Below are 24,419 nucleotides of genomic sequence, written 5' to 3'. Positions count from 1 at the left end.
TGCGACTCACAGGATTGACCGCAGAGTCGGGGTTAATCTGCAGAGTGTAGATGTCATCACGGGAGTACTGGAACAGGCCGTAGTACGGGTTCAGCATCTCATGTGACAGCAGATAGAGCCACTCCCTGCACGGGGGTACAACGAGCATGGAAGAAGAGAACAGAAAGCAGTTACACTCTGCACTGTAATCCAGAACCTAAAGAGGAAAAGCACCCAACAACAAAACAGGCGGGTAACAGGAGGCAGGCGGCGTATTCGCAGTTGGCCAAATTCTTTCAGTTTCAGGTACGCCGCTCATCTTTACCTCGCCACTCCTCCATAGTCGAGCCCTTCTTCACCTCTAAACTTCACCATCAGCCTTTTCCACAAATCCTTTGGCCTCATCTTCATCACCTGGCGATATGATTCCTGCAACGCAGACACAAACATGTCAGGAACAGTGTCGACTTAGCTGATGCTGATGTCAGAGTCACTGAGAAGACTTGCGTGACGCTGCGGACGCTGTCAAAAATCATAAAACACACAAACAAGAACACAGACCTGACCGCTGATCCTAAACCTGCAGCTTTTGTGGCCATTGAAATGAAAGGTAATGCCTCAGAAGCCATGTTGAGGTCTTTTACACTAATATGGCAGTGCATTTTTTTCGTTTTTTAGCAGTCGCTTCCAAGGATTTAGGCCGACCTAAATCAGCGTTCCTCCCACGTGCGACCGGCTCACAGTGTCGTGGGGGGGGGTTCATTTAAAGTGGATTAGGGGCAGTTATAATAAACACAGCCGTAAGACTATAATAACACCGCCTCTTCCACAGCCAGGTTCCGCCATGCCCTCCAGACGGAGCAGACAGCTGAAGGGTGCTGTGGAAGAAATGGGAATGTCTTATCTGCGCCGAAAAAGCACACACGGAGACAGCTCTGACAGTCCACCGCCTAACACTCGCCTGTTCACTCATAATTTAATGCTTCAGCTGGTCTGGAGAAGCTATGCAGTTATGTCTCGCTCAACCTCAAGATGTCCTCTGCCCCACCTCCCCCCCACCTCCACCCTCTCTCTCTCTCGCTCACATTGAGATCAGCCAACAAAAATGTCTTCGTTCAGATTAACAGACGTGTCTGTTCCAGCACATTCCAGTGCATATTTTATGAGGGTCATGCAGTCTGTTGCAGGTGTTGTTGTTCTGGTGAAGGCCCTGCACGTCATAAGACACGGGAGGAAAAAAAGAAGAAGAAGAAAAAAACCCCAAAAACCCTCCCCCGCTGAGAAAATGTACTTCATCTCGAACAAGAGGGTCTGCTTTAGATTTTGAACAGACTGCCTTCACACATCATAGATAACTGTGTGCGTGCATGCAGGTGTGTGTGTGTGAGAGAGAAATCGCTCTTACAGCCAAACTGCTATGGGCAACGACCTTTATGGGAGTGCACACGGAGAACGGGGGAAAAATACCTATAAATAACTTGTGCAATTACAAGCTGCTCAGCGGGTACAAAAGTAATTGTGGTAGTTGCTCAACTTACAAGGCATGTAATTTTGTAGCATTATGGAGAAATTGAGGGCATTGATTGTTTTGTGTTTTTGGGGAATTTTTTTTGCCAAATGTCAATATGTTGGCTGGAGTTTTAGGTTAAAGGATCAGGTGGTTGTGCAACGGAGCGCATTTATTATTTCCACAATCTCATTTCAAATGTTTCGCACATGCTCTGGCTCTCAAGTGAATACTCTCCTGGTTTAAATCACGTACCAGTTTCTGAACATGCGAGCTTTAGTTGTAACGAGGACGTGACTTCGCTTTTTCCTTTCCTTACTCACCTCAAAGATCTCCTCGCGGGACACCTCAATGCGACAGTGGCCGGCCTGAGGCTGCTGCTGAGACAGTTCCTGGCGAAGGATCTTGAGCTTCTGAACAAGATCTCGCTTGTACTTGGGCACCGTGAGGCACTCGGCCTCCTCGGGGAGCTGACCGGGGGACACCAGAGCCTGCTGGGCCTGATCCTTCAACTGGTTCTGACGACTGCGGGGGAAAGATCACAAGGAGAGGCAGAGGAAAATGAGAACGGGCCAAAAGAAAGAGACAGAAAGACAGACATCGCTTGTGAGAAAAATAAGCAAGCGCTAACGCAAGAATAACAAGAGAAAAGCCAAAAGGCTCAAAAATGCAACACTCTAGAGTCAGCGTACTTTCTTAGTCCTTTGCTGAGTGCAGGGAATGAGGTGTAAACACACTGAGGTCATCTGGGAAGAACATCAAGTCAAACAGCTCCTCACATACACACAGACATACAGTAGGTGGAGGTGGGATTACTGAAGGTAAGACATCACAACGCATGTACCTTCCCCCACACCTGGCAGAAACCTGATAGTCTCGCACACAGGGATGACCGAATTGAAAACAGCCTTTTTTTTCTTTAAAAAAAAAAATTAAAAAAATGCATACTTAGTTGTTTTTGACTCATCACATAAACTTGAGGTAATGTAAGGTCCTCAAGGCCATCCCTCAGAGATGTGCAGGCACATTCTGACAAGTCCAAAAGTTTGTCACCAACAGTCGGCGAGAGAAAAGACTACACACGGTGTGATGGATTGTAAGTCATACCGCATACTGGCCTACAAGTAGAAAAGCAGCAACTACATATTTGGTCAAAAGTAAGTCAAGGCAGGATTTACTGTCTGTTTTGGCATATGGAAAATGTTGTGTGGAGGCGAAAAAGAGAAGCATGGATCTATACAGCTAAACAGGAGAGTCACAGTCGGCCTTCACTAAAGCTACTCCTCAGTCAGGTCTAAAGTCTTATCACAACATGAAAATGATCTGGTCTTAAAATTAGGCTACGTCCACACTAATATGTTTTCGTTTGAAAACGCATCCTTTTCTCTCCGTTTTGGCCTTTGGCGTTTTGTGTCAAGGAAAACGCAGCGTTTTGAAAAGCGGATAGAAAAATGCCTTTCAAAAAGGATGACACATTTTAGTCATGTGATGCAGTCACAATTAAACTAAGATAGCGGAGGGCATTACACAGCAGTTGTTTTGTTTGCTCCCAGTTTTGACAGCCCTATTAAAGATTAATATCAGTTTGTACATGCTCCAGATAGCTTTTCTTCAAATTCTTTAATTCTCACTCGTTTTTGCAACTTTGTATTTTTGTGTTACTCGCAGCAACAACTTCACCTCATTGTTAGTCCATTTAAAAAACGGTGCTTTTCCTCAACATTTTACAGCGACGTTTCAAAGACTTGGAAAGTAAATGAACGGCACACAGAAATGAGGCAGGTCGAATCGTCTTACATTTCACGCATGCGCAATTCTGGATCGTAAGCATTTTCGGCCGTTTCAGTGTGGATGAACAACTCTGTGAAAACGGCTGAAAACGATAGTGTGGACGCGGAGCATTTATCCGGGGTAGTGTGGACGTAGCCTTAGTCAAATACAACCTGGGATGAATAACAAAAGGTCACATATTGTTACGCTTCGTCGTTATTTATTTCACAAACATTCCCCCGAAATGCATAAGTAATGTGTAAAAAATAAAGTGCACCCTAATAACAGCACAATGCTGCTGTGCTTGGGATCAGACTCCTTTTGCACGACCCAATCTCAGCCAAACTTTAGCTGTCAGACAGACGGCCTCATATTTGACTCTAGAATACTTTGGTATACAGAGGAGTTCATGGTCGACTCAGTGACTGTGAGGGGCCCAGGTCCTGTAATAAGCCCAAAATCATCCCCCCTCCACACCACTGTGTTTGATTTTCACCAAATATTATGACCAAACATCCCCCCTTTGGTCTCATCTATCCATCTGTCGAATGTAGAATGATGCATTTTAAAACCACCAATCTTTCCCAGATTGATGGGCAGCAACATTTGCTTAATTACGATGAGTGCTGGTCTCTTTCCTCCTTGGCATTGTGTTAACACACACCTGAAAGCCCCAAACTGACAAAAACTCAGTTTATATGAAGACTCTCACACTTACTAATCATCAATTAATCAACTACACTTGATTAGCAGCACCTGGCGCCATTACCCTCTTAATTCCTATGAAACCAGTGAACAGGGTGGACTTTGACACACTGCATCTGCATTTGGGCGTTGTGCATCTGAAGCCGTATTTACCTAATTTTAAGACCAAAGTATTTGAAAATGTTCAAAATTAAAGAGGGTGTCTGTGGTTCATTTTTGACAAGTCTTCAGGAGGATTTTCTTTATAACTCGCTCTTTTAAACCGTATAAAAGCTTCAAGTTGTGCATTATTAGGAACGCGGCCACTTTGATTGACAGGTTGGAGGTGAGTAGGCTGTTGGTTTTCAGTTAAGGCACTGAACTGAATCGTGCGGTTGATGTTTTTTTGGAGCATTTGTAAAGCACTTGTCTGTCAAGACTGATGGCTTGCAGTGTGGTTAACTGTACCGACAACCCACCTGTGGGTCTGTGTGACAGTTTTAGTATTTTATTTGATGTTACTTAGTCCTATGTCTATATGTTTCAGCTTGCTAGGTAATAACTTCACCATCTCATCCAACAGAGGTCCTTCACAAACCACTGGGTGGCCATGTTAATCTTCTTTAGGTCTAAATGTCTGCATCAGACTCCTCTACATCAGAATAAAGTAAGCAGAGAATAAAGCACAACTGTTTTAATTTAAACACTGCTGCCTTTTAAAGTTCTTACTGCCCGATCAATAGCGAGACTGTGATCTTTGTCTGAAGCTAATGATGACCAAGCTCCCGACTCCGATGGAGACCAGTGTAGAATACAACTTTTGAGTTGGGTTTGGGAAGAACGCCTCAGAGGGGGGTACACAGCACACACACAGAGTCAAAAGAGCCTCTATGAGGCCTTCACTAAAGGATTATTTATACAGTGGCCTTTTGCACTTCAGTGGCCCGGGGGGGGGCAGGCATGCTCTCCCCTGAGCAGGGTCATAAACACCAGACTGTGGAGCTGAGCACAGAGAGTGGTTGACACACACACGCACACACCACAGTCTGCGGGCACAGTATAGCTATGTAGGAAGTAACACTCAAAAGTGATGCCAAGGTTAAAACAATCATGTCCATGCCAACGTTTATCAGGTTTTCAATGAGGCAAAGAAACACAGGGAGGAGACCTAAAAACGTGTCCAGAGTTCGTTTAGCTCAGCACTACTACCTTAAACTATCCACCCAACAGCTTGCATTCCCCTGCACCACAATGACAACTTCTTGAAAAAGTGACTGAGTTTGGTTTTGGTGTCTGCCGGGCAGAATCCAGTTTGGCTTTTCAATCACTTCCTGCTATCCCAGAAAGCCACAGGGCCCCGTAGGACACTGAAGACCTCCTTGTGAAGCCCTTTATTTCCTGCAGACTAGACTTAGAGGGAGGCAGGAAGGGCACTCTCCTGACGGCACCGAAATACTGTAGACACTCAGATGGTGGGAGGGAAGGAGCAGGAGAGGAGGCTCATGCATCCCTCGCTGCACTTTCACCCATAAATCAAAACGTCTCTGCTGCGTCTCTCTGTCTCTTTCGCTCACAGTCGTCGGCCCCTACGGCTCTGTTCTCCTTCCAAAAGCTCACTGAGGAGCACGACTCTGGTGCATGTTACCTGAAGACGCTCACTGCAAAGACAAGTTGTTGCAATAAAAGCAATGTTTTCGCCGCGCAACAAATCACAAACGTCTGTGAGGCTACAATTATTTCTCATGCAACTGTACAGACGGGCAATTCTGCAGCCAGGTCTTAAAACCAGACGAGGATTCGGTTACCTATGGGACAGTGACCTTGACCATTCAGGGCGGCTGGATTCTGCAGAGGATTGCACAGAGGAAGTTTAACCAAAACCACACTCTAGATGCTCAGGCAGTGTCTTTAGCAAATAAAAAGAGAGCAATAAACTATAACACTGACAGATGTATATATAAATATATATATCTCAAACATTTTTCTGGGGTGACGGCACACGGAGGGTGAAAATTTTTTAAAAATCTGATAAAAGGCAGATGTCTTGAAGGAAATGCATGAAGAATGATGTGTTTTCCAGACTTTTGTCACACGTTAGAAAGTCATTCCAAAGTTGTGACAGAACGTAAAAAAGCCTATAGATGATCTATTATATGGTAGTTGTAAAGAGAAAGGATTACCATAGATTTATGGAGGTTTTGCATATCTCAGACCAAGGTCCAAGTGTTCTTAAGTAACCAAGACTTAACACACGCACACAAAAAGGAGGAACCACACAGCACAAGAACTCCAATAACTGCAGACATTTTTCTATCTTACTTTAAAAACACACACCCACTTATTAACTAATCTTCCTATCATAATTTATACACAATCAAAATTCCATGTTTTTTCTCCTTTGTACATCTGGTCATAATTACGCTTATGACAAATTATTATAAACAAATGTGGCATGCAAAGCAACTTATTTTATTTTTTTAACTTTGTTAGGAGGGCCACAGGGCCCAGCTTATCCAAAAGCCCAAACACGTCCTTTGATCCATCAGAAAAGAGAAGGAGGAGGGAAAAAAAGGAGAAGGAAACCTGATCTCCGTGTCGATGCATTCCATCTCTGCACGGAGCAGGAATGAGGTCAGGCGGAGAAAGCCCACCAAAGCGCCCGTACACTTCTGCAGCTTTTGCAGAGCAAAGGCCTCTGGGTAATTCTACGGCGGCTGCTGCTGCTTCTACGCAGTGTGTGTTTGAACAGCTGCGCAGGGGAAGAAATTCTGAGCATGTGCATCCCCGCACGCCGACATGCACCGAGCGCACGAGCGCGGGCCATTACGGTTCGTTCATTTACTTTGGGCATAGAATTTATGCTTCGCTTCCTGGACGTTGAGACGCTGCTCGGCCGCAGACACGCCAGCCTCGGTTTCCACTCTGCTATTTGATGTCTGGCCAAAGACAGCTTTGTGACGGATAGTGTGCTAAAACGCCTTTACGATCAAAACCCTCTGCATGGAATGAGGAATTTGGAAATTTGAAAAGAAAGAGCGTGTGGGGGAAGTGCCCTGTGTATGTATTTCTGTGGGTGAGTGCTCGCAGACGTCTGCTCAGCAGAAGCAGTGCGCTGGGTGTTGAACGTCTGCAGGTGGCGAACACGCAGGATCCTGGGGCAAAAACACTGGCTCAGAGGGAGGCAAACTATACGAATGAAGTCTGGCAGCGTCTGCTTGTGTGTGCGTGTGTGCACGTGTGTGTGTGGCGCGTGTGTGTGTGGCGCGTGTGTGTGTGGCGCGAAGCCCGACCCTTACCTGACATTCTGACTTTCGATGCCTCCTCGAGAACCATTTGGACTTGGACTGCAGAGACGAAATGGAAACAAAAATAAATCTTTGCTTCTGCATCGGTCTAATTCACATTTTTTCCTGATTGAAGCGTGCCATGCTTACTTTAGGACTAGATGCAGGTTAGCAGAGAGGCGCGGGTCTGTGAACTGTGTGGTTCGGTTGTTGTGATCGACGAAGTATACTCTCCCGGTTGCCGTGTTCCGTATTTCCCATCCCGGAGGTAGAGGACCCAGTTCCTCACAGTTTACATTACTCAGATCTCTGAAGTGTACGAAAACAGCAAACAAAGAGTTAGAAAGCGCAAATTTAATGTAGGGTAGATATGAAACACGTGAAAGCACTAAGCGCTGAACTGGATTAAAGCAGACAGCGGGATTGTGAATGTCTGAGAAATCACTTTTATTCTGTTTTTCTTCTTCCTCCCATCTAAAACTATTTACAGCTGCCCTTCAGCCCTTCAGCTGGACTCCAGGGAGACCAAGATGTTCAGAAATTACAGCTACGCTGGCGCTAACCTTTCAGTTTTTAAGATTTGAAGCCAAAGTGACCAGAGCCTCACAAGCAGTGGCTCCTGACAGGCTCCTATCTAGACCAATAAAAACATCCTCTATCACTCATAATCTCATTGGATGCAAGACAGAAGTGATCAGTCGTGATTTATTGAGGAAGCGCACTGAAGGCTGTTTCTACAAATGCACATTTTAGAGATTGTGCATTCTTTCACAATACGGTAATCAATAAGATGCACATGCCTCAGCGGGTATTACTCAACAGCCTCTGGTATGACTGAGTGAGACCTGTGTGCTGTTGGCCATGTGGTTCGGGCCTTTCGGTACTCATGCCAGAGAACCGAATTGCTCTCAGAGCCCCGTGACATGGGTCTTCTCACAGCATGTCAGGCTCATAATCAGTTCCAGGTTTACGGAGCACTACAAGGCGACCGGGAATAACACGAGCTATGGATTCTGTCAGAGGGACCGTGAAGTATAAGAAAAAAGGATCACTGATTTAGGTGTCTTCCCCATTCCCCCCCATTAAAACAGCCGATTGTCTAACACAGACAGTCTGTGTGCAGTGACCTGAAACTTTTGGTCCTAGCAGCATATCATGAAAACTGGAGCCAAGCAACAAGTTTGACTACATTTATTCTAGAAGCATTTTTGGCTTTAAACTAGTGTTATGTGTATGCATTTGGACGTCCTGTGGAGGATATACCTGGGTACCCTGGGATCGTGCCACGTGCTGACACCTGTCTGAGTGTGGAGGAAGTAAACTTGTCCTTGCTGCGTTGTCCTTTGCTCTGTAGTAAGACAAAAACATACAATTAATCGTTCATTATATGTTAGCTTGAACACTTTGTCCCATAATTATATTACTCAATTAAATGTACATCAAATCGTCCAGACGAATTTGAAAAAACATAGTTGAATCTGTGTCCCACGGAGTGACCCCCGTCTGCATTCAAGCGTGATAGACAGATGGAGTTTAAAAAACTGCTCGAGTCAGTGGAGATCCCAAAAGGCAGCCTGAAAGTGGCGGCGGGGAGGGGTGAGGTGAGAGACAGGGAGATTAACCCTGGAGAGGAGCAGAGACTGGAGGGGGGAGGGGGGATGTCTGACTCTTTAGTTGGTGAGCTCATTCACCATGGCATGACATATATTTCCATGGAGCTGCTTGCCAAGAGAGAGCTCTTCACTGGCATCCCTTTGGCTGTGCCAGCCTACTTTAACACGCACGTACACACGACCTTACAAACCCACCACTTAGCCGATGAGCGCGCTGCACGCTCGAGGCGCAGGCAGACATCTCTTGGCTCATGCGGGAACCAAAAAGCTGCTGACAGGTTTTACGTGAAACCCTGAAGAATTAACAAAGTAAGGGCAGAGTGAGGACGTACTTATATTGCTGGATTTCTCTGTCATAGATCCAATTTAAAAATAAATAAATGAATACACCCTCCCCCTGGAAAGTCATCTAAATAGGCCAGATTGGATCTTTTTGGCAGGACTGTTCTGTCCTACAGGCTGTACGATGAACACCCCTCGCTCTAGCTGCTGCTTTAATTAAGCCACAGGATCCTTAGAGCTTTATTCAGACATGCTAAGCAAGTACAGGAGGCTTTCTTACGGTCTTGTTACACTAGCTATATGTGCAAATGAAAGGTCACTCTCTGAATCAGCAGCTTTTGGTGTTATCAGAAAAAAAAAATTGAATGAATTGATGCCTAAACATCATAAGCTTTACTTGTTTTCGGTCCAGCCGAGGTTGCTTCTTCTGGCACTCATGTTAACTCGATTAAGAGAAAGAGGTACAGAGATGGGGAGCAAAGGAAGTAGAGGACCAAGCATAGCAATGCTTGGAGCCTCCTAATCTGAGGGACTGAGGGCAAAGCTGTGATACGCTTCTATGGCTCTGGCTCCCAAATCCTGCAGATGATGTTACTGTGAGGATAAACAAAATTCCCTTGAGCTGTGCAGGGAAACGCAGCCTGTGTGTGTTTGCTTTTATATGAATGCATTTGATTGTCTGCTTCCAAAAAAAACAAAAAATCAGGGGAACAGAGGGGGGAAGACTATGTCTGCAGCCAGCTTTTAACAGTTAGATCAATTCAATTAGATGGTCTAAAACGGAGCCAGTATTTCAGGCTCCTTGTGTGGAGCTGCAGAGTCATGCGAGCAGCGGCCGACTGAATGAGGACACAGATTAGCTGGGCTCAACGTTGAGCAGGGAGGAGGGCTGAGGCGAAGCAATTAACACAACAGCAGTAGAATGATGGCACTATTCGTTGTGGAGGCAGCTTTCACTGGAGATTTATCTGCATTAAGATTAGAAAATCCGGGTCAAGTGCAGTACTATTACCACAGTGCACTGAATTATACCACTTTTTTTTTTTAAAGATAGTCTTCCAATCTTTTCAGAGAACTCAAGTTCAACTTCACCATTTCAAAAGAACTGAACTGATTAGTCAGATTAGTTAACCTGTTTGTCTGTCAAGAGGAGTAGGAAGTTATCACTCTTGCCACCAGTAAGAATAATTTTATTATAAGTGATAAGTATATTAAAAATTCAGAAAAGAACACAGAGAAACAACAATCAGAGGATGCCCTATGAGCAATGGCTTGGCGACAGTGGGAAGGAAAAACTCCCTTTTTACAGGAAGAAGCCTCCAGAAGGACCAGGTTTAGGGAGGGGCAGCTATCTGCTTGGACTGGTTGGGGGTGAGGGGAAGAAGAAAGGACTACAGACAAACTGTGGAAGAGAGCCAGAGATCAATCATAACTAATGATTACATTCAGAGTGGCTAATAAACAGTGAAGAAGAAATGCCCAGTGCATCATGGGAAGCCATGACTCGTATAGGAATTCTTTCAATGCATTTGCAGCAAATGAGGACAGTTTATCAATCTTCTGCAATCACTTACTTAGAACAGTGCAAAACCTGCAAAAACCATGTAAATGTGACATTTTTAGTCTTTTCACCAAGCTGTGCGCATGTTCACAAATACTAACCGTATCCCTCGGGAAGGTCAGGGTGCGTGTGCAGATGGGTTCTGCTCATGTAGTTGCGGTGCCTCTGGGAACGGACCCGTCTCTCCTGTGCCCGCTGGTCACCGTCGCTCGGCGGTAACGCTGTGGTGGGCGTGGCGCCGTTCGTGCTAATAGGCGTGTTCTCGTCCACAATGCAGCTTAGAGGACGGCCGGGGCTGGAGTACTCCGATGCCGGCCTGAGAGGGGAAAAAGGCAGGTAGGAGGAGTTTAATAATTAACAGTAGAATGTGGCTGAGGTCAGAATCGAGTAATAAATACAAAAGAGGTTGCTTGAGACATTAAGAAAGAGAACCGGAGAACAAAAGGCAGAGGAGAAAAAGAGATGCCTCTATTTCCGCTTTTCTCAGCTCCTCCATATCATTTAACACCACTGTCTGAGGCAATTTGTCTGACACCTTTTTTTGTTTTTTCCCCCCTTCAAGGAGCCCACTCAATTTTTCTCCAGAGCTCCCCAGTTTGGGAGCACTGAGGTCAGTGATGTGGATTTCCATCAGCCTGCTGCTGTTTGATTTAAGAGGTCTGGCTTTGAGATTCTGCAGGGGCTGCAGAGTGTACTCACCTGGTAGGCCTCTCCCACTGTGTGGTGCGTGTGATGTGGTTCAAGTACTGGATTCGCCCAGACGCGGTCCTCCTCTCCTCCCAGCTGGCAGCAGAAACGTACACAGACACAACACACGGTTACGCAGACACAGAAGCATCTAGTAGACGCGCTGCCCCCTTTCACCACATGCAGATATCGTATTCTTATATGAATTTCAAAAATAATATCTCTTCTGAGAAGACGAGAGAGTGCCCCCGATTCACTCACCCATCTGGAAGATCATTGTCAAACAGCCGACTGCAGTCCACCACAGGACCTCCTGTGCCTATCCGGTCCCTCGACTGCAGGCTCACTGCAGCAACACATGGCAGACAGATGCACACACACACACAGTGTTACTAGACTGCAGCTCACAGCGTAGGCACAGATATTTTATCCATGCACAAAATGGAACTTTGTGTCTTTATTTGAAGCAGGAAAAGGGTTAATTTTTTTAAATCAGAGGTATGCTGAAGGGTCTGGTTAAACGAAAATGCATTTCTATCCAGATCTTTTTTTATTTTTAAACTTCTGCAGGGAGCACATGGTGAATCTGAGCTTCCGTGATATATTTTACACAAAGTGTGACAAATGAAGCAGATTTTCAAGCAACAATAATAAGCAACATTTGGCAGGCCGCATTCATTTTGAGCTGTTTATACACGTGAGAAGCAAAACAGAACACTGCGGTTCACTGCAGCTCTGCCACTTCTACAACCTCTGTCGAAGGAAGCTATAAAGTATCACCGGATAGTTTTACACCGGCCACACAAACCCGTACTCACCCACAATCTGGCCCCTGACTGTGTCGCTGTCGTTGGGACTCAGTTTGTTCAAGTCTAGTCTCTGATCTGTTCAGGAGAGAGGGAGAGAGGCGAAGAGGAGAGAAAGAAGCCAATCAGACAGACAGGAAATGAGAATAGAGATGAAAGAAGGAGTAAAAACAGAAAGGAACAAGATTCATCAGCTTCAGAAAGACACATGTAAACTAGCGTGTGTTGGGATGTATTCGTCTCCCCGCACACTTTGGATAATTCCCACTGCTCTGTATCATTTACATCACTCAGAGTCTCCGTCATTATCTGTCTCTCATTCTTCTGTCTGCAGACCACAGCTTGGCTGTGCCCTGGAACAGATGGTCTGCTCTGTGGAACAGCCACTGGCAGTAAAAAAAAAAAACTCACTGAGCATCGGTACAGAGCGGGCTTCAGTTCAAATGCTGGGGTCAAACATTTGACAAATTTCAGTACAAAGCCTGCACTATTCCGCTCAGCCTTAGCGTGGACATGAACTTCTGCCAAAGTCTGGAAACTCTTTGTCTGAACTTCTTAAAGTCTGCGGAATTTGAGAGTGAGTGAGAAACGGAGAGAGATCAGGCGGAAAGGAGAGAAAGGAAAAAAGAAGTTGCCTGCAGACATGAGAAATGCCACTATCTGCTCTCTGTTGTCTGGGTGTCATGCAGATCAGCTCAGGATGTGTGTCTAGACTAAACAGGGACCAAAACTGGCAACGGTCGAAGCGTTACGAGGCTGGCCGGAGGTCAGCAGCCACTGACAAAACAGAAAATGTACTCGTGCTGAGGTTGGATGAAAGTGTATACATGTAAATACTTGCACAGTCATATACAAGAGGACATGAAACATAAACGCTGCAATTATATATAAATGTTACAGTCAACTCGAGACGCTCTACAATTATACACAAAAGTTGTACTCTGTGCCCTCGGTAAGGCTTGTGGAGGGGACCGAACGGCAAGTGCTGGTAAAAGCACACACACAGACAAAAGAATGACAAACGCACACAAGGGGAGAGACCACAACAGAGAGAACACTACATATCTATGCTTACTCTTAAATAGCTGCACAATTATGCATGTCTGCGTGAAATGACCGGTTGTCTAGATCGGCAGACGGAGATAGAGCGAGGTTAGTCACAATGGCATTTGTGTGTGTGTATGTGTGTGCGCGCACATGTTGCCAGTCTACAGAGGAGACTCGAGGAGAAACCCGAGGGGTGAGGAGAAGGCCAGGAGAGAGAGAGAGAGGGAGAGAGACGGCGAGGGGAATAGCGGAGGCAAACCACTCACAGCTGTGGCACAAGGTTCAGGTTTCCTGTGTCCCTCCAGGAAAACAACAATGTCAGGAGCTTCTAGGAAAACTGGTGGGATTCTTTCACGGTTCTGCCTACAAGACCGCAGGCCCATGGAGCAGGTACTGGCTCAGACTCACTCCAGACCGCTTTTGCTGAAGCTACAACAATCTGGCAGGGCGTTTATATAGGGAGCCATTAACTAAGGCCTTCGTCTCATTTATCCAGTTAGCTTCTGACATGAGACATTTTTACCGTAATTGCTGGGTGATGTTAAATGGCTCTTCCTGTTCTGGCAGGGGCAGAGTGCTGACCCCTCTCACACCCCGGTCTGGCCTCTGTCAGGCTTAGCGAGTGAGACAGGGCACTAAATGGAGCCACTCTAAGTTGCAGTCGCTTAGCTCTGGCAGCAGCGGTGTGGACAGATAGTCCAGCTTCAGTGAGCTGTGGAGGTCTGATGGCCGTAAATGACAATTTAACTGCTGTCATCTTCTCCAGCAGATTGTAATGACCTGAGTAAATCAAATAACACATAAAGACCTAATAGAAAAAAAACCCTGAGGTGATCCAGGCATGTTTTAAAGTACAAGATCCAGATAAAATAAACCTCACATCAGCCTGCTGTTGAGGTTGGCCTCCTCTGCCAGCTTTCTTCCGATTGGCTACCCCTCGCAAACAAAAGCTTTGAACAGCATGTGGGTGGAGCCCTATGACTGAGATGATCATATTAGGAATATCTGCTCTTAACTACATCATACAGAGCCACGAGCACAAAAAAAAAGTCTGAAACTTAGCTTTTAGCATTTGTCACACTACATATGTGTGACAAATGTAAGGAAAACTGTAATAGATCATCTTTAAAGTTTGTGATTTCATACTTGTTTTTATTGAGATTAAGTCCCTCTGTCTCATTAGCAAAGCACCGGCTAATCCTAGCAGCTGCTAATTAATGCAATGAACATAATAACAGTCAGTTTGGAAGGAAGAACCCTCTATTAAGAGTGAGGGGACAGAGTTCTTTAAATCTCAATTTTAAGGAAGTCCCGTTAAAGAAAATGTCCTCAAACAAAGACTGGGAATACCATATTCCACATTATAATTCAATGCAATATATTTCGAAGGAGCCTAACAGTGTCTGTATGTAGTCAGCAACTGGCTGTCAAGCAAAAGTACAATGCAGCAGTATTTTAGCATGTTTATTATCAATTTTCACAACAACCTGGAGAGGACTCATGTTTTAACTTGTATTCATATCCTAATAACACATTTAGTCTTCAGGACCTTCAGTATCTGACTCAGAATTATTTCAATATGTCAAATATATATTTCGTAATAATCAACCGACAACTATCAGGAAGCATCCTTCTATTAACTATGCTCCAAAATATTTTACATTTCTTTAATTCCTGGGAATTTAGTGCTCCTTCTTGATAACATCCTTTAATCAAAGTCTCAGCAGAGCTACACAGACCACCCTCTCCCCTGAGGCGGCCTTAAGCCAAGCCGGAGACAGATTTTCTTCAGCCTGTTCTAGTCTGCCCTCAGGTCATGCCCCCCCCCCAAATGGACATGCACACTTCACCTGACCCAGGAAGAATCTGTGAGGCATTCTACCCACCTCATCTGGCTCATTGCAGCAGAGCTGTACTTTAAGTCTCTTCTGAAGGACTGAGCTCCACGCCTCATCCCTCACCAACTCTTTGGAGGAAACTCATTTTCACCGCTTGTATCTGTGATCTTATTTTTTAGGTCACTACCCGCAGCTTGAGGCTCCCATCTCTCCACATCGATGAAGACACTCCATGATCTGCCTGTCAATTTCTCCATCCATTCTCCGACTACTGACGTACGAGATCCCGATGCACATTTGACAAGAAACATCAACAGTGCACTCCATCCTTTTCCCACCGAGATTCATGAACACAGCTGCTAATTTCAACAACATATTACAACGAATATTACAAGAGCCGTCATCTTAACCTGGATGCAGAAATCTATACGCATTAAAGTATATTACTTTGCTACTTGTGCTGACACAAAACGCCAAATATATTGTTAATCCACAGAGAGCTACACTGTTAAAGAGAGCTTCGGGAAAAAAAGGGAAAATTAAACACCAAAATGTGTGGTAGATATATTAAAGCATCACTGGCACTTACAGCCTGTGTCTTTAAGGCGGTTGATGGCATTGGACAGAAGGCGGACACAGCCCAGGAAGCCAGCTCCTTGCTTCTTATGGATCTTCTTGTGATTCCACACGCTGATGGTGATGGAATCTGATTTTCCAATGTATCTGTGGGGAACGAGAGAAGGAGACATAATAAGTACACGTATTTAATGATATTTGCCATAGAAACTCTCTTTTACTGCTCAACAAACAGACATCTGGTGAAAGGTAATAGAAATTTCCCTGAGGATTTCCCCGGCACTACAGCAAAGACACACCCACGTCACGGAGGTTACTACTAAAACTCCTTGTCAAGGACTACAAAGCGAGGCGGAGTCGGCACACACGGATGTGGTTGAGGTAGGTGAGCAGGCTCAGAGGGATTTTCTGATCCTCTGTGTCTGAGTAGAAGACGAAGCACCACAAGTGGAGTGGGATTCTCTGAATCATTTATCACAGTCACACCAGCCATCCTCAATAAAAGTGGGACAGAAGGCCATGCTACTCCTGCGATGACACCACAGCAACAAAACCACTTTAACTGTAAAATGCCCCCTGATCTGTCGTCATTTTAAATACTCTCCCAGAGTGCGGGGGAAATGAAAAAAGCCCTACGTTTTGCTACAAAATGGATTTTTAAACTTGGGCTGACATCGAGTTTTCTTTTGGCTTATACAATTTACACACAAGACATTTTAAGAAAACCATTTTCCTCAATATATGAAAAGTACAAATGACCTTCTTTGATCAAACCAGCACCACTGAAATTATGATTGGGTATAAACAGTCATTAACTGCTCTGCCAAACATGGAAGGCCGTAACATTAGTTATATAATTTGAAGGCTGTTTGCCTCAAAGTAAACTATTTTGACTTTATGAGTTTATGATGAGGTAAGAAGTGCAGTAACTGTACAGTAAGCCCTCGACATAATGTTAAAACCCACTCTAATCTCGGTTGAAGCTGGTTAATGATTGCACTTAAAGAGGACAAAAAATAAATAAAAATGACAAGTCAATAATTATAGGATGAAATATGACACAGCAAGACCGACTCTGCAGTAGCGCTAGCAGCTCTGAGGGGATATCACCATATTAAACATCATAGAAGCTCCTGTTTTTCAGAGGTTGATGGTCTACAGTTGTTTTAGATATGAGCTTTTCTGGACAGCAGTGGAAGGAGTTGCAAGTGTAATGCAGCTCCCTAGTATAAAGGCTTTGTGATGCCCGACTGCACCGATCTGTGGCGATGTGAAAAAAGCTGCAGGTGAATTCACGGTTGTCGATTGGCTGTCCTGTGTTCTGCCTCATTCAGGCTCTGCTCAGGCAGCTCATGGCTGATGTAATTGATCTCCAGCTGTGGGCTACATCTACAAAAGAAAACTTCAGACAATGTCCTGACCCAATTCTTCTGACATCTTTTGGAGTTCTTGTGTAAAAAACAGCTTTAGTCTCACTGTGATACTGTTTGTTATTTTGAGCTAACCGAATGGGAATGGTGTCACGAGACAGAGTAAAGAGGGAAATAATAACAGCTATAGGTATATACGTTTTTGTAGGTAAACACTACACAAACAATGAAAACTAGCCCGTGTTATGACTGACAGCAATTGCTACGGCTGTACTGCAAGTACTGAGAACATTACAAGGTCCTACTATAGTTTTCCTCACAATATTATGCCTGAACGTTGTTTGTAAGGCAATAACATTGCCTTACAATGTTATTGTGTCAGAACACACAGAGCATCAAAGTGTGTTGTGCATGGGGCTGTACAGCTGCAGGGTGTCCATGCTGATCCCTTTCTACCTCCGAATGCACCAACAATGGGCATGTGAGCATCAGAACTTGAGCAATGGGAGAAGGCGGCCTGGATGGCCAGGTATTTGCTGGCATTGGTTACCTGGGGAACACCTGGGACCAGGATGACCAAGCTGGAGGAGGCGGTGTAATGCTTTGGGCAATGTTCTGGTGGGAAACCTCGAGCCCTCCAGGTGGCTATTAGTTTGACACGTACTAAGTTTGACCTGATGTCCGTGGCCTCTTTCAGCAGTATAATGGAGCCGGCCATGAAGCACGAATGGTTCAGGAATGGTTTGAGGAAAGCAATAGCAAGTTTGAGGTGTTGACTTGGTCTCCAAATTCTCCAGATCTCGTTCCAATTGAGCATCTCTAGGATGTTCTGAACAAACAAGTCCAATCCATGGAGGCCCCACCTCAAAATTTGCAGGACTTAAAGTATCTGTTGCTAACATCTTGGTGCCAGATACCACAGCACACCTTCAGGGGTCGAGTTGAGTCCATGCTTCGATGGGTAGAGCTGTTTTTTTGGCAGCTAAAGAAGGACCAACAATCTTATTCAACGGTCATAACATTGTACCTGACTGGTGTACATTGTTACACCAATATTATTGTTGGTCAAGCTTTCAAATAATGAGGTCAGCTTGAGTACAAAGTCCTGAGAGCCAGAAAGCTCAGGCTTCAGACTGCTTTAAATGCTCCATTTCAACAGTCTTTTTACTTTTTATCATCCTGGCTCTGTTGTCTGATTTCAAAGAGAGATCATCATCATCATCATCATCATCATCATCATCATCATCATCATCATCATCATCATCATCAGCACAGAGCTCAGGTTATAGGTACAAAAGCCCCACCCACTCAGTGGGTCAAATTTCTGTCAGCAAGGGGCAGCCAATCAGAAATAAGATGCCTTTGAGGGAGTGGGAATGGGGGAACTGGGAAAAATAATTGGGATAGTCCAGTAGACTCCGTGAATTAAAAAAAAAAAAAAAAAGAGCTGGAAATAGGTATAATTTTGTCTTTAAAAGATTTAGTTTGACCACTATTCAAGTAAAGGACATGATCAGGCACATACAGAGTTACAGATGTGTTGGCAATGAGAGACGCGTCTAAATAAGTGGAATTATTTCCTTATCGTGTCTGCCTCCTCGTGTGTCAGGCCTCAGTGTGATAAAATCTCAGCATGTGAACCTGTTGCGGCACATCTGCTCGGGTGGGCTCCCTCCTTCGGTCTAAAACTAATCGTCTGTACGATTCGGAGAACTGCATCCCACTGTAATTATCATGCTGCTTACCAAAAGGGATATGAAACAATGAGGCTGTGAGTAAGACGTCTGGACATTTTGAGTCAGTGCCAAATGCCTGTCTGGGGTGCGATGTGAGAGAGAGCGCTACTATGTCAGACAGACATGACGGGAGGGAAGTATTATAACCAAACCAAAGTCATCTGGATCCTTGTAATAAAATTCATTAGTCTGGCTAAGATTTTTCATACAGTCATAGGCAATAACACACAAACACACAGGCGCGCACACACACACACAAAGTCAATGGGAAAACTGGCATTAAAGGAAAAAGGAGCAGATTTAAAGAGCCAGATGTGCTTTTTTAATACACCTTTCATTCAGTAGAGGAATCTTTGGCTTTTCTTTAGGTTTAAGAAAAAATACACACCAAAATGAAAAATTCATAATCAGAGATACAAATGCAACAAATCCCAGACCTGCGAATCAGTGTCAGATATTTGTGTTGTGGACTAACACCAGCAAAAATAAATCGGTTTCCTAAAGACTCTTAAAAAAAAAGAAAAAAAAGAGCAGTAATAAAATGCCTCTTTGGTTTAACAAATATAAAAAGTTTAAATTGAAGTATTCTAAGGCACCCAAACAATTTCATCATACACAACAGCTTGCTTGTTACAGATACAACAGTTACAGCATTAACCACAAAGCGCAATCATCGCTCTCAAGTCATTTCTTGTTAGACTTTACTGGACCTAAACAAGCAGGCTTCCCAGCGAGGCTGCTTTCAGAATTATCCTCAGGGGTTCTTTCACTGTATTACATGTACTAAGTTAAATCCCAGCCAGACATGAGCAAAAAAAACCCCAAAAAAAAACCAAAGCAACAAACAACAGTCAGGAGTCGAAAACAAAACCACTTAACCCAGCGATTTAACAGAAAAAAAAAAACCTTTTAAGACGATGTCTTTTAAGGTCCTTTGTTAGTAAATGTGTGTTTAAGATATTTTAAGACCAAAAGGACACAAGCAATTATGACAGATTAGCAACTGAAATAGCTCAAATTAATAGAATACACAATTTTTATTATAGAATAATAATGTATTATATTGCAAGGTCAGTCATTTGCCAGTCAAGTAGTACCTGACATCAGTGGATAGAGCTAAATAGGACGAGCAACATCTGACACACAAAAAAGTTGCAGTTAAAAAACTCAGTTGAACAGTGGCTGACAAGAAGCCATTCTTAAAGCAGCAGGAGAAAAGGCTGAGGTATGTCAAATTACAGAAAAACTGGACTGAAAATCAGTGGCAACAGGTGTGATGAAGTGATGAATCCAAATGTGACATTTTTGATTCCAAGTCTAGTCAATATACACAAGTGGTCAGGAGAACAGTAAGTGTGTACATCTACCTGTAAAGCACAGTGGAGGCTCTGTCATAGTTTGAGCTGCATTTGAGCCAGTGATGTTGGGGTCTTGTAAAAATTGATATAATTATGAATGTAGAAATGTATGTAATCAGGAAAGTGTCTGATTGGCAACGGCTTTAAACACACTGCCAATGTAGTAAAAGCATAGCTGGAGAATTATATATGGTGTTTTCTATCAGTCATGGACTGGCCTCCCCAGAGCCGGGACCTCAACATTATTGAAGCAGTGCGGGGTCATCTATTCCTGAAGACTATTAAAGAAATGACAAGATGGCAGAGTTCAGAATAAAGGTGATCATACCAAATATTGACACTCAAAATTGTACAAATTCTGTTTATGCCTTTATCTTAATATGTATCTTCACACGTCTCAATAAATTACTGTACCTAAAGAAATGAGTGGTGGCTCAAGACTTTTGCACAGTACTGGTAGTAGCTTGGAAAGCTGAGAAACTGGAATAGCCAGCTATTAGTTCTTTTGAACTCGTCGCTTCTACAGAATTACAGCTCAGATGGTGGGAGGGGAATGGATAAGCGGGTGGGTGTAAAAAAAAACTGAGTCTAGACAGGGCACTTAACATTGCAGATGTATTATTTAATAACACTCTATCTGATGGATTCCTAATTGAATAAATGTGACAGCATGACAAAAGAGTGCAAAAATGCAGGAAGACACTTCCCGTCACTTACTGCAACGATGAAGGTCCTCCAGATGAACGGTTTTATTACTCATAATTACAGTATCCTTGCCTCTACTAATCCCCAACAGGAGTTATTCAGCTTAGACTTCCTTTATTTCAGTCATATCCTATGAGTGTTACGGATCTGTTTTAGAAACCGAGGGCAAGCAGAAGGAGTGTGAGACCCGAGCAGCTAGCTAGACTGCGTCTACTATTCTTGGCATGCTGGCAACATCCTGCACCAATGCTGAAGGGTCATGGTCCATGGGACAGTTTGCTCTCTGCAGCGTACCCAAGAAATGAAGACCCAGCACACACACACATGATTTCTACACCCTCACATACAACAAATGGAAAAAAAGAGTCGCTGCCAACAGCTTTAATGCACTAGGCTCTTTTGGGAACACCAGGTGTTGCAGGCCCTATTTTAATAAGTGTGAGCCAGCCAGACAGCCAGAGAAGCTGCTCTCAGTCAATTAAAGCCTCTCTCCTCCAACACACCACCTGAGGGTCCTTCTGCTGTTCACCACGAGAATAAACACAGACAGTAAAACGGGATACAGTCATGGTAAACGTATCACCGGTGCAGAAAAACCCAAGTCGTTCTCACTTAAATTCCAGTCTACGATATCTGCAGGCTCTCGGGACAAATTAGAGCAGAGACGTTTCCACTGAGCCACGAGTCTGTGTTCTCCGCTCCATCAATTCATCCCCGAGGTGTGCGTACGTGCGCGTGACTTTTTCCCTCTTGTCAAATGCGACAGGCGTGGGGCCTTGTAGAGAGAGGGTCCTGTATCCCCAGCAACCAAACAAACGGAGACACGTGCTTCCTCTCGCTGTTGGCTACGCATGACGGCTTGGATAAACACTGGGCCAATACTGGAAACTTTCACTCTCACATTTTCACTCACGCTCTGTCTCTGTTTTTTCCAGGTTACTTTCGCAGGACACACCATCTTTGGGAAAAAGGCAATCGGGGTACAACAAGACATGCACGTGTTTCAGTCAATGGAAGAAAATACTATTGGAGACGGCCCTCCTTTTCTGATTCCTTAAATACTGTTCCAAGGGACATTTTTAGACTGAAGGGTTATGTCATTACACAGTATTTAAATAAGTGAGAGGCCAGATGCAAGAGCTGTTTTCATCGGTTTAGATCCTGTTAATGGCAAAGTCTCACACTTCAAGGTTATAAAAAGAAAGACATACTAATTGAGAGGCACTGCAATAAGCCAAGCATGGCCTCAAACTGCTGTTTGTAATCAGATTTAGTCTGTGGGGCGGTGGGAGGTATTCAAATAAACCAAAGAAGACTTTTTAAATCCTTAAAAACAGATGTCAGAAATGATTCAGTGTTATAAAAAATAAAGAAATAAATGAAGAAGAAGAAAAATGACTGAGACTCACAGATCATAGTGTTGGTTCCACTTTGGGTCAAGCGTGTTCCTCACAGTGTCTGTAGAGTGGCATTGTCCTGAACCATCCACGACCACCTTGGCAAAGGGATCAGGCAGGCCTGCGGGGAGAAAAGAGCACACCACAGCGCAAGAATAAGCAGTTTAACAAGACACAAAGACAATGCAGACGCAGTGATGTACACAACACCGATTTCTGTTACAGGACCAGTCCAGGCAGGCTAAAGATGATCATTTTATTACTTCTACAAACTTTTTCTCTTCTGATGACAACTGTCATCCTCTGGTGTTAACGCATTGCAGTACAGGGATGCACGGGACACCTTACATAACAAATGATTATTCACAGTACAAATGGTGCAAATGATAATTACAGTTCTTGTGCTCTAGATCAGTTTGAGAATACGGGGCCAGCGCTACTAGCCTGTAGCGGTCTATCACTGATTGGTGTATATCAGAGGTGCCACATACAGCACACTTTGATCTAAAGAGGGCCGGACAAGTGAAAATCATCTTCCTGTCTGCGTAAGTTTAGCTGCACATTTAATCCCTACGATATCTCAATAAAAGAGAAAGAAGCGCAGCTTTTACTACATCATAAAGATATTCTGCTCTATTTAATGAAATATATCTATCAAGACAACTCTTTGGAGTTAAATTGTAAAAACACTGCAGAAAAGGTTGTGGTAGCTCATTGCCCAGACTGACCTTTATTTGTTTGTTTATTTATTTTACTGAAAAAAAAAATTCTATTTTAGATTGTGGGGGAAACCCCCCCCCAAAAAGCTGTTATTTTAATTGATTATTACTTTGGTGTAGCATGAAAGACAGTGGAGGTGTTCTTTAGCAATAGCACAAGCTGTAAAATTTATTAAAATACAGCTAAAAGTCCAACATTTTACAAACACGGCCAGTGGGCCAGGTTGGAGTCTTTGCCAGGGCAATTCTGGCCTGCGGGCCTTATGTTTGGCATCCCTGCTGTATATGTTCTCCAAAATTCTCTGATACGGAGAAAATAAAGATCGGGGTAATTTGTAAATAGCGTCATAACAAAGATTACTTAGCTTACCGGCTCCAGCTGCACTCTTTACATCACTCTAGTACTGTCTGCAGCACATGTAGCAGAGTAGCATGATAGCAGCGCAGATGGTGAGAAGTTTTCCCACAATGACTAGATTTGAGACTTTTATTTTGTATCTGTCTTAGAGAACTGTGATGTACATAGTAACAGAAAATCTTCCATCCTCCTATTTTGAAAATTCAGTTGCTGCTAACCAGCTACGGTTACTGGCTGGCTCACTGGCCAGGTTGCTATTGTGGCACTCCCTGTCTTTCAGCTGCTCTCCAGAGAGCCTCTCCCATCCTGCAATCGGATGGACTCCTCACTTGTGAGCATGAGACACATCCCTGCTTTGTCTGGGCAAAATACAAGCTGCAGACGTGAAATACATGTTAAAGCCACGCTGTCATGAGAAAAAAAATAAATAAAAAAATTGTGCTTGAGCACAAAACAGACTTTTTCGTGACCATTTCACAAAAAGCGCCTGGGCTCTATGATTGATGTTTTCCTATCTACAAATAAAGTAGTTGTGGCTTGGATCAGTATGCTCACATAAGTACACTGTAATGCACCACAAGAGCCAAGTCTGTATATGTATCCATGTTCGCAGCACCACTCTCCACCTAACTGAATGTTTGCTCAGCTCCTGAGCATTGGAATGGGAGGAATGGGCACCACACCACCACCTGAGCAAGCAGAGGGTCTTAAATGCTCATTCACCATGACAGCCTGACCCAAACACACCAAAATGTGACACTTGCTGACACCTACGACACCTATTTTACGATACAAGACACATTTACCAAACACACTGCACTTTAGGAACATTTGGAGAAAATCTGTTGAAATGAAACTGTTTAAATCCTAGCATAGTTGCAAACAGTGGCCTCTTTGTCAGCCCAAAGTGATCCTCATACCACTTTCACTTTCATACCAAATTCCCATGGTTGTTGGTTAAATGAAAGCCTAAATAAGGTTTAAAAAGTTTATGATGAAAAGATAAATAAACAGGCAATAGATACTTACGGAAGAAGTCCTTCTTCACCAGGTTTTTTGCGCAGAGGACTGAAAAACAAAAAAAAGAAGTCAAGAATTAGATATATGTTTAATATTCATACCAACAACATCAGGTTTCAGGG

General features: G+C 43.9%; 1 protein-coding gene across 2 annotated transcripts in view; it reads right to left on the bottom strand.

Annotated features, from left to right (window-relative positions):
• smurf2 (SMAD specific E3 ubiquitin protein ligase 2) overlaps positions 1-24,419 on the bottom strand; it is a 55,410-nt gene that overhangs the window by 6,304 nt on the left and 24,687 nt on the right. For both annotated transcript variants that reach the window (XM_005468465.4, XM_005468466.4), the window contains 13 exons: positions 24,307-24,345; positions 22,213-22,321; positions 15,648-15,781; positions 12,186-12,251; positions 11,629-11,713; positions 11,380-11,463; positions 10,782-10,996; positions 8,488-8,572; positions 7,375-7,533; positions 7,237-7,284; positions 1,810-2,011; positions 305-408; positions 11-125 (listed from right to left, as the gene is read on the bottom strand). In XM_005468465.4, coding sequence (XP_005468522.1) covers positions 11-125; positions 305-408; positions 1,810-2,011; positions 7,237-7,284; positions 7,375-7,533; positions 8,488-8,572; positions 10,782-10,996; positions 11,380-11,463; positions 11,629-11,713; positions 12,186-12,251; positions 15,648-15,781; positions 22,213-22,321; positions 24,307-24,345 — 1,445 coding nt within the window. The remainder of the gene's footprint in view (positions 1-10; positions 126-304; positions 409-1,809; positions 2,012-7,236; positions 7,285-7,374; positions 7,534-8,487; positions 8,573-10,781; positions 10,997-11,379; positions 11,464-11,628; positions 11,714-12,185; positions 12,252-15,647; positions 15,782-22,212; positions 22,322-24,306; positions 24,346-24,419) is intronic.

Source organism: Oreochromis niloticus, linkage group LG4, assembly GCF_001858045.2.
Source record: "Oreochromis niloticus isolate F11D_XX linkage group LG4, O_niloticus_UMD_NMBU, whole genome shotgun sequence".
NCBI lineage: Eukaryota > Metazoa > Chordata > Actinopteri > Cichliformes > Cichlidae > Oreochromis > Oreochromis niloticus.
Note: the sequence above shows the minus strand (reverse complement) of the source record. Positions and strands in the feature narration are given on the sequence as shown.